Source organism: Galeopterus variegatus, unplaced genomic scaffold (genome assembly GCF_000696425.1).
Source record: "Galeopterus variegatus unplaced genomic scaffold, G_variegatus-3.0.2 Scaffold1633, whole genome shotgun sequence".
Classification (NCBI taxonomy): domain Eukaryota; kingdom Metazoa; phylum Chordata; class Mammalia; order Dermoptera; family Cynocephalidae; genus Galeopterus; species Galeopterus variegatus.
The window spans coordinates 196,874-207,848 of NW_007727744.1; the positions used below are offsets into that span (position 1 = coordinate 196,874).

The window sequence follows — 10,975 nt, forward strand, 5'->3', positions numbered from 1 at the left end:
AAAAAAAAAAAAAAAAAAAAAAAAAAAAAAAAAAAAAAAAAAGTATTGCACAAGAGGCAGTGCACTTTGTCATATCCCTTCAGAACTATCTCCCTTCCTTGGCACACAACGCTTTCCTCAGACACACTACATATCAGCAGACCACAGAATACTGATCAAGTTTCTTAGCTTCTTATATTCCAAAGGTGGAATGGAATGTACTAAAATTCCAAGGTCTCATGTACAAACCAGAGAGCAGGACCTTGGTTTTTTGCTTATCAAATTAGAACAGGAGCTACCATTAAGTAGTCAGATTAATTTTTTTTTTAAAGTGACTGCAAAAATAAAAACACCTCCTGCGTATATACCCAAAAGAAGTGAAAGCACAAACGTGCACAGATTACACCCATATTCATATCAGCATTATTCATAATAGCCAAAGGTAGAAGCAACAGAAGTGTCCACTGACAGATGAATGGATAAACAAAATGAGGTATATACATTATACCTCATTATATATATATATATTCAGCATTAAAATGGGGAGTTTAGCCAGTTAGCTCAGTTGGTTAGAGCACAATCTATAACACCAAGGTCATGGGTTTGGATCCCTGTACCAGCCAGCTGCAAAAAAAATAAAATAAAAAAGAAAAGCGATACATGATACAGTGTGGATGAACCTTAAGGATGTTATGCTAAATGAAATAACCCAGTCACAAAAAGGCAAATATTGTATGATTCCACTAATATGAGTTATCTAGAGAGTAGTCAAATTCATAGAGACAGAAAGAAGAATGAATAGTGGATGCCAGGGGCTGGGGGTTAGGAAAACGGAAAAAATTGTTTATGGGTCCAGAGTTTCAGTTTTGCAAGATGAAAGGAGTTCTGGAGATGTGTTGCACAATAACATGAATGTACTTTATACCACTGAACTTCACATTCAAAAATGATTAAGATAGTAAATCTTATGTTAGATGTAAAATACATAACAAATACAAAAAACAAAACCTCTCCAGGTAAATTATCTCTGCAAGGCGAACAGGCAAGAGGAAAATACATACAGAAACTGTATAAAGTACATGCTACTAAAAAGACCATCAGGTCATTTCTTATTTCTATATTCAGAAATTCTAGAGAGAAAAAGGTTGGGGGGGTAATAAGGAACTTATGGAAAACTAAGCAGACATGTAGTGAATGCCCCAAAGTCAATTTCTAAACTCATTGGTTCACAAATAAGAGGGGATCCTGAAAACAGCATTTCTTTATCAGATAGCAGTAGTTTGTTAAATTGAAAAAAAATATTCTAGAAGGCTTCACAACTATGGACAACTGCTCAAATCAAGGGTTTCCATTTAAATATTAAAATTTTCAGAGCATGGTGCTGATAACAATAATGTCCAGGGGTCCAGTCCCTGTACAGGCCAGATGCCAAAAAAAAAAATTTTTTTTTTTTCATAACACACATAAGCACAGAAGGCCCTGATATGGTGAAATGAAGGAATGACTGAACTTTGGCTCCCCCCTCTATCCATTACTAGTTACTAAAAAGGTACACTATTTCATATGGCTAAATTTTACCTGCCACCAATGTCTTCAATAGAATGTATTCCATGGAACTGACAGGAGAAAGCATCGCTGATTCCAGCACATGCAATGCTGTGACACTGAAAGATTTCAGTAGCTCTGGGTTATCTTCTGTCACCGTCTGCAAACAATATGCTATAAGACAAAAAAACAAATATTCAGAAACAAATGAATTCTGCTCAGGATAACCTACACCAGTATAACATATCAAAAAAAGGTGCACCTTTACAACTTCTTTAGACATGTGTAGCCTTTGTAGAATATATATGCTTTACCTCAAAGACGGTACATGCAAATGAGGCTTCCCAAACTATCAGTGTGTAAAAGTTCTTTTTTCTTTTCTTTTTAAATTTCTACTCCTTTACAGAATTATAATCTTTCCTTTCACAGAATTATACTTTTATCAAATACAACTAGAGGGGCTCTTAAATGTTATGGCAATGGTGAATTACAATGAAACTTTATAAAGATTTATCCTCAGTTTAGGGACTTATTACGGACCAGTAGTAAACTGCCATGGACCACAGTCTTATAGCAGTTCTGTTGTCAATAACAAGCCCTAGGTTTTGGGACATTCTGGCTTTCTTTAAATTCATCATGATCTTAAAAGTTAGGGTTACTTCTGGTAAAGCAATAGTTCTTTAAGAAAAAAGTCACCTTATATAAACATATGAGCAAATTAAGAGATGGATAAAATATTAATAGACATGTGATCCATTTAGCACTTCACTCCTTTCCATGCATTAAAATAACACAATGGATTGCAACTTGCATATCAGAAATAATTATCTGAAAGTATAAAAATTGGGATTGCATAAAAGGTCTGACAGAAGAGACCTCTGAAGCATAAAAGAGGAAGCAAGCCTAAATTTGTTTTGAGATATTTTATTCCATACAAATTCATTTCTTTCCAGGTCTCAAAATTTCAAAACAGATCATGCCTATCCAAATTAGTCAAAATATGTGCTATTGCTGTGATCTGGTTTCGTTCCCAAAATACATTTGTATACAAATCCATATATACACACATATGTACAACCAAATGCAATATTTTTTCATTAAGAGACTAATTAAATTCACTTTAGCAAAAAGCCAAAATAAGCTGTGATTGCTACCATAAAGACAAGTTCAAAACAAAAAAGGATATTGGGCCGGCTTGTGGCTCACTTGGGAGAGTGCGGTGCTGATAACACCAAGGCCACAGGTTTGGATAATTAAAAAAAAAAAAAAAAAAAAAAGTATATTAACACATACAGGGGAATCTTGCAAGTTCAATTTACTCTATAGTAAAGCCTAGCTTGACAAAAGTAACAATGTATGTTTAAAAAGTCATGAATTTAGCTAAATGTGAAAGGAAAACGCTTATACAATGCAAAATGACTTTAATCAGATCCATTTCAAAAAAGTTCATTAGAAGAAAAGACCTAAAAAAATAAGTAAGTCTACAAGACTAAAGGTACAAAAATAGAAGTGAAGTTTTTCTTTCAAAATTTATGGGGGCTGGCCGCTTAGCTCAACTGGTTAGAGTGCAGCCTTATAACACCAAGGTCATGGGTTCACATCCCTGGACTAGCCATTCCTGAAATTCTCTTATTGTAATAAAAACTGTCCTCTGGGATTAACAGTCACCTACCCATTCCTAAAAACAGCTGAACTGTTAATAAAATTCCCATTTACTCACAACCCTCCTCCCGCCAAGATTCCATTTTGAGAAATTGTTTTTTAAATTTTTCCCAGCAGTGTTTATTCCACTATTTTTTTTTTCTTTTCTGTTAATAGTACCCATTAGAGCCAAGAAGAACATGGGTAAGGGGGATACACTTCTTCTCTGCCAGGAGAAATGCATAGCTAAATAAAAGAACCGCTGGATACCTGCCATTATGATGGGTAGAAAAGAAGTGCTTTTTATCCACTATTTCTTTACTCTCACCCAGAATTCTGTTGAGCTGCCCACCTTCTGGCTTCTATCTCCTCCCCCTGCTGAGTGAGGGTCCCCAGTGGCTCTCTAACCCAATACAGAGATGGTGAGGAGGCCAAGGCAGCTCAAGTTACTGGACTTTGCTTCCCCTACCCCATGGAAGGGACATTGGCCTATGAAATTTCAATTACTCTTTTCTTCTCTCAGAACAAGCACAGGCTAATAAGTTTTCTGCTGCAAATATGAGATAGTAGTACAAGACATTTAAGTAAGTCTAGATTCTAATCATCTTTGGCTTTAAGACCTGGTAGTTGTGGGTTATTGTTTCTTAGTAAATGGAGATGAAAACTTCAAGAATTAATAAAGGTTTTTCTAAGAATGGTAACAGACTAGAAACCATATACGCTCACATAATTACTTTTCTCCCCTTTGGAGCCAAAAGCAGAAACACTGTATGAGTAAGTAAAGTATTAATCACAGATTTAAAAAGATTCAAAACAAACAGAACTCCTCAGCTACATATTTATATACAATGAGAAAAAAAATCACTCCTGTAGAATATACATGCTATGTCTGAATAAAAATGTTTTAATAAGGCTACACACACTTAATGAATCATCATCTTTTCTTCACTTACCTACTGAAATAGCCAGGTCAACATTGGTGGAAAACCTACTTAAATACTTTAATACAATCTCCAAACACCCTTCTTTGTTGAATATAGATACTGCTCTACTACTGCATTCACTAAATTGAAGGGGGGAAAAAAAAGTTTTACTATTCACATTTAAACATTAAGAAATCAACCACAGAAATCCATGAAAAAAGTCAATTAGGCTTTATAGAACCAAAAAGTTGGAGTCAAACACCCACCATTTTTGTAGATGAAACTAATGCCCAATCATAATAATCATTGTATGTGAGAAGAACTGGCCATCTGTATTTTATCTGTCATGGTGGGACTTTTTAGCCAATCTCTTTACCATGACGCCAGTTTCCTCAGAGAAGGTTAGAGCTGGAAGAGATCTTAGAAATCATTTAATTCAACACCTCATTTTACAGATGAGAAAACCCAGGCCCCAAATGGTAAAGTGATCTGTCTGAAGATCACACATTTTGTTAGTGGCAGAACCAGGCCTACTACCTAGGTTCCTTGGGTTCAGCCTACTGTTCTTTCCCCTATACCACAACAATATTAAGTTAAACTAAGGATAAAAGGTCTCTATATTTATCACATGAAAAGCACAAATTTAAAAGAAAATTATAATTTATTCATTCCTTCTAGACAGCAATTATAATTTCATCAAGCAGAACTTAGTTGGCAACACAGAAATTACTATAATAAGTAATTAGTTTTGAAATTACACTATGCTTTAATAAAAGAATCAGAAAGCAATCAGTGTTATTAATAAGTGTACACTCTAAATACAGGGTAAGTAGAGCTAATTACAATAATTTTATCCATTGTTTCCAGAGAAAGGTATTGCTCCATACATAGAACATAAACACACCACACACTAATAGCTAACAGAGCTGATTAAATTATCAAATTAAACCTATCTAAGGAAAAATATTTTCTGTCTGCTTGCTACCTATTTATCTATCTGTCTATTTGTCTATCTGGTTACTGCAGCACTGACGAAGTCCACAGTATAGTCAGGAAGACAAGGCATACATGTTATAAAAATAATTTGAGCTGAGGCTTGCCAGGGGGTTAGAGTGTGGTGCTGATAATACCAAGGTCCAGGGTTTAATCCTTGTACCAGACAGCCACACACACACACACACACAGAAAAAAGATAACTTGATATATAAACTATGAAACGTATACATTAAGAGCTAATGATAACTGTAAGTGATACAGCTAGGGCTCACAGGTGTTCAGGAAAGAGAAATCACTTTGGAGATATATTCAGGCTCTTTTCAAAGAAATTTTAAAAAAAATTTTGAAGTTCAACTATTTATATAAGTTAAAGTTATCAGGTGCACAGAAAAATAGCACCCATGAACTTGGTCAAATGCCATCTCCTCAAATCTGATCTCTCCGATATTTCTGGTGGAATGCATCCACTAGTTAAAATGACATCATAGCCAAGTTCAAACTGCTACATGACAGCTATTCAGGATCCAATTCAATCTTGTATTCTAAGAAGTATCTGTGCTTTCAGGTCAGACGTTATAATTGATGCTCACTGAAAATAAGGAACTATCTCAGAATCTTGCTAGAAATATGGGACACAAAATGGGACAGAAAAAAGCAAATCCAGGTTGTGTTTGCTAGCCATTTCCATTCCTAGTAGCAAGTCCACTACACCCCCACCACTGCTACAATCACGGAATGGAGAGTGGCCTTCTTCCTACCGGGGCCCAGGGGGCTCTTCTTGGGCATCTACCTCCCGCTCAAATGGTAACTGCCAGGGAAGAGAAGTAAAGCACCAGCCAAGGTCTGTGGTCCCTGTCTCATTCCAGATGCCAAACCAAAGCAGCTACTGCACTGGGGCCTGACTACCTTTAGGACAAATGCTGTTTAGGGTATGTAGGCGGTAGGGGAAAAAGAAGGAACAGTAGGTGCATGATTCCTCTTATTTTTGTCAGTAGCAATGACTGAAGAGAAGAGCTGTAAAACAAAAGAAGATGTAGGGATGTTATGAGGAAAAAAGGGCTTGGGAAGGGGGTTGATCTTGGGTCACTTGGTACTACCTCCTACTGAGTACTAACATCGAGGATTCACAGGCCAACCAAGGGAAATAGAGATTCCTACACAGTTTAACAGAACAGCAGCCTGAGTAGTGTTGTAGCAGGAGGCTGTGTTTGGAAAGCATCTTACCATATATTCCACAGCACGTTCACAGCCTCATTGACTATGTTCTCAACAGAATTTCTGTTCTGATCTTTTTTCTCCTGTGGAGACATCTCATTTGAATCCAGTCCAGCACTACACTGTAACCAAATATCATGATTAGCACCCTGGTTCAAAAGACTAATTGAACAAGAAGGCTAATGATAGTGAAGAATCACAAAAACTAAACATCAGAAATTATAGTGGTTAACAAGCCAATCAAATTCTCATAAGCAGTACAATTCCCACAACCCTATGTCCCTTTTGGCAAGAAATACAGATAAGAAAGGTTCCCAAGTTATTGTGCAAACTGGATATAAAGCGTTTCACATTTTAAGTGAAAGTACAAAATCAAGACAAAGTATTTCACCTAATATGATAAAAGATAGTAAAGAATGCAAAGAAAGACAAAATAAGAGCTAACATCTATATAGTACCTTCTAATGCACCATTCTAAGCACTTTACATATATTAAATCATTTAATCCTCACAACAAAACTATGAGGGAAATGAACTATTATCTCCAGTCTCCCACCACAAACAGAAAACTGAGGTACAGGGAGGCTGCTGAAAGTATAGCTTGGTATGTGGTGAAGCTGGGATTCAGATCCAGGCATTCTGGCTCCAAAGTGGGTACTCAACCAAATACAGTATTGTCCTTCTAGTATAATCCAAGGCACCCTCTAAGGCAGGGCTTCTCAATCTGGGTACTTTTGACATTTTGGACCAGATAATTCTTTGTTGTGAGGGGGTTGGTGTGTGCATTATGGGATGTTTAGCAGCCTCCCTGGCCTCTACCCATTGGATGCCAGTAGCAACTCTCATCCTCTAAGCTGTGACAATGAAAAATGTTTCCAGACATTGCAAAATGTCCCAAAGGGCAAAATCACCCCTAGTTGAGACTCACTGCTCTAAAGGGAACAGGACTCATGCCTCTCATCAAAACTAGATATAGTTTACATAGCCTAAAGAGAAAATTATCCATTAATACAGAATAGTGGACCTGAAAGAGAGCACCTCAGACCCTGAACTACATCATGCAATAAGACTGGCATGATATTAAATATGAGAACTTAATGTAAACTTCACAAGTTCATAATGTCTGTGCTTTTGCTTACTCTTCTGTAAAATGACAATAATAATAATACCCTCCTCATGGGATTGCTATGAGTATTAAATTAAATAATATGCAAAACACAAAAACAGTACCTGGCACCTAAATAAGCAATCAATAAAAATGAATTATTTTTACTGTATGAAGTTTAAAGTTTAATAGAGTGAGTCTGTATAGCTTTAGGAAGGTCTTTTCCAACCATCACATAAATAAAGGTAGCGGAACAAAATAATAGAGAGGTTGGTATCAACAATTAGAGTAGATAGACGTTTCAAGGAAAAAAAATGAAATTCTGGTAGGATGTTTTAAAGGAAGACAAAGTAACACCAAAATACTAGAGAGAGAGAGAGAGAGAGAGAGAGAGAGAGAGAGAGAGAGAGAGAGAGAGAGAGGCCTATCTAAGTTTGCATTGTAAAAACTATATTTGAGGTTGGCTGGTTAGCTCAGTTGGTTAGAGCAAGGCCTAATAACATCAAATACCCATACCAGCCAGCCACCCCCAAAATAAAAATAAATAAAGAAAAGCTACATTTGGAAGCTGCCATCAAGATACTTTAAAAAGTGCGTACCTCCTTTAGCAGTGCGACCAGAGGAGTCATGATATCCTTAGTCACCATGTCATCGCAAACTTCAAAACCTCCACAAGCACTGAGATTTCTACACAAGAAGTTTAAAATAGGTTTTATTTTTAGATTACATGTCACAAAACACTATTTAATGTGAATAAATCATAGCCTGATTGTAACGAAAGGACCTTTTCTTGGAATCAAGACTGCAAGGGCAGTAAGGTGAGGCTGAGAATGACCTCCCCTGAAGCAGCCCTGGCTAAATTAAATTTTAACTGGAGAGACACTGCTTGCTCTCTTGAGTGCATAGCACTGGGCTAGGCACTAAGGAGACAGAGGTAAGTCAGATGTCCCTGTAATCTTCCAGGAGCTTCCAATTTGTATGTTTTGGGGCTTTTCACATGCTGTTTCTTCCCCAGGGGTAGAAGGATGTCTAACTCCCACCCACATCAGGTGGTTAATCCCCACTCAACCCTCAGATCTCACCTCAAACATCACTCACGCATGGCTTTACTCCTTGAACTCCCAGTTATACCCTCTCGTAGCAAACTTTGTAATTATCACTGGTTGTAATTATACACTTATATGATCTGGTTAATGCCTATCTCCCTCAATAGACTGTAAGATTCATTAAGGACAGAAATTATCTCTGTCTTGCTCATTACCCCATGCCCAGAGCCTAATCCAGTGCATGGCACACAGGCACTGAATATATAGTTGCTAAATCAATGAATGAAACAAATAATAAATATAGGCAGAGCTATAATAACTACAAATATTAACTTCTATTCTTGCTCCCTCTACAGTTCATTTTCTGCACAGCCAGCAAAGTGGCCTTTCAAAAGGTAAGTTAAAGTAAATCCTTCAACCCTACCCCATCCTACATCTTTTCCATCTCTCCACCTTCATCTCCTATAATTCCTCTCTCCTACTCTACTCAGCCACACTAAACTTTCTGTTCTTTTACCATGCCAAGCCGTTTGTCGCCTCACTTCTTCGCTGTTCCCTATGTGGGGAATGCTCTTTCCCCAATTTTCCCATGCCTGGCTCTCTCGTACTTCCGGTCTCATTTCACAAATGTCATCCACAAAGCATCCAATTTAAACTTCCCACTCCCAACTCATCATCCTCTTGTCTTCCCACAGCACTTCTCACTATCTAATATTATGTTTTACCTTTTCACTAGTTTCCTGTCTCCCCATCAACACAGCTTCTGCGAAGACAGAGATTTTGGCTCCCTTGCTCAACAAACGGCCTGCTCAAAAATCCCCTGCACCTAGAACATTTCCTGGCAAATAGACTAAAGGAGTTCGTCTAATCATGGGACTCTAAGGAAGGTTCTTGGAGAGGGTAAAATGTGCGCAAGGCTAGAGGGCAGGACGCCTTGGCAGGTGGCTGCTGCAGTTGAAGCAGCCAGGTGGACAAATGGACTGCGATAAGGTTTTGGGGTCCTCCGGAGGCTGAAGACCGGGTTCAAATCCCCCCTCTGCAGACGTGAGGCTTGGGGCAGGTTCTTCGCCCTCCTGAGCTACCCCAGACAGCGCACTGGGGATGAAACGGAAGATCGCGACAGTGCCTGGCACACAGAAAGCGCTGGCTGACTGCTGCGACAGCCCGGACCCCTCCCGGCTCACCTGAGCGCGCCGGCCGCCGTCTCCCTGACGGCCAGGCTGGGATCGAGCAGCAGCGGCCCGAGCCGGCGCACGGCGTCGCGACGAGCCAGGTCCGGGAGCACCGGCTGCTGCTGCACCAGCCGGGCCAGCCCCGCGCAGGCGCACTCGCGGACCTCGGCGCTCGGGTGCTGGAGCTGCAGGACGGGAGCGAGATGTCAGAAGGAGCGCAGTGCGCACGCGCGCCGGGGCAGCGGTGGCCGAAGACGGCTCTGCGCGAACGCCCGCCCCGCCCCCGCCCCCGGGCCCAGCGGAGCCCTCACCTTACCTTTTCTAGCAGCTCTGCCGCCGGCCCGTCGTCCTCCTCGCCTCCAGTCCCATTCGCTGCTGCAGCCGCCTTAGTCTGACAGTTGCCGGTAGGGGAGAACTGAGGTCGCTTGAAACGCTTCGTCCGGCTCTTGCCCATGGCGACGTGAGCTGTGTGGACAGAGAGGAGGGCAACGGCAGGCGGTAGAGGCGGCCCAGCTAGTGACAAGGTCTTATCGCTGAGAGTGTTTAGTGCCTCTGCTCAGCTGGGTCGGCTGACGGCCCAAGCACACATGGGGAAGAAGCGCGCATGCGCGCGGCGCCTCCGCGGCGAGAAAGGGGCTGGCGCGAGGAGCGCGCAGGCGTGGGAGAGACCGTAGGCGGGGCCAGCCCTGGGCGAGGGGCGGAGTTCTGTGGATTTTCCCGGGAAAGAGGAGGCTGGATCTGAATAGTAACACCGTCTCCGCATTCAGCCGGGTTGGTCACGTTACTGAATCTCGCCAAATCCTTATTTCCATAACAATCAAATGCAATTGAGGATACCTAACTTGCAAGGTTATTGTGAGGTTATAAATAGAATTATATGAAATGCCTAACACCAAGCCTGACATATAGTAAGTAGGTGCTTAATAAATACTAACCATGATTTTATTTTGTGTCCCCAGCGCCTAGCCAGCATCTGTCGTAGACTGAGGACAGCTAATGTTTTAGAATGAATGTACATACATATTTGATAAAACACAATTCCTTAGAAGTTAATCTCCCTCCCTGCCTAAGCTTACTCATCAGTGAAATGGGACATCGATAGTATATTCCTAATGCAGTTGTTAGGAGGATTAAATGTTAGTATGTTTAAGGTGTTAAGAACAGAGACTAGCACATAATAAGCATTATATAAGTGTTTGGTTGAAACTTATTATTTAACAATTATGGTTGGCCGGTTAGCTCAGTTGGTTACAGTAGGGCCTTGTAACACCAAGGTGAAGGGTTCGGTTCCCCCCTACTGGCCAGCCGCCAAAAAAAAAAAAAAAAAAAAAAAAAAAAAAAAAAAAAAAACCC

General features: G+C 40.0%; 1 protein-coding gene across 1 annotated transcript in view; it reads right to left on the reverse strand.

The window, feature by feature from the left end:
- The window catches only part of HEATR3 (HEAT repeat containing 3), a 39,072-nt gene extending 28,902 nt beyond the window's left edge, over positions 1 to 10,170 (reverse strand). The window contains 6 exon segments of the mRNA XM_008578115.1: positions 1,558 to 1,698; positions 4,119 to 4,228; positions 6,309 to 6,421; positions 8,004 to 8,091; positions 9,635 to 9,807; positions 9,939 to 10,170. Of these exon segments, the coding sequence (XP_008576337.1) occupies positions 1,558 to 1,698; positions 4,119 to 4,228; positions 6,309 to 6,421; positions 8,004 to 8,091; positions 9,635 to 9,807; positions 9,939 to 10,076 (763 nt within the window). The 5' untranslated portion in view covers positions 10,077 to 10,170.
- Positions 10,171 to 10,975: the final 805 nt, after the last annotated feature.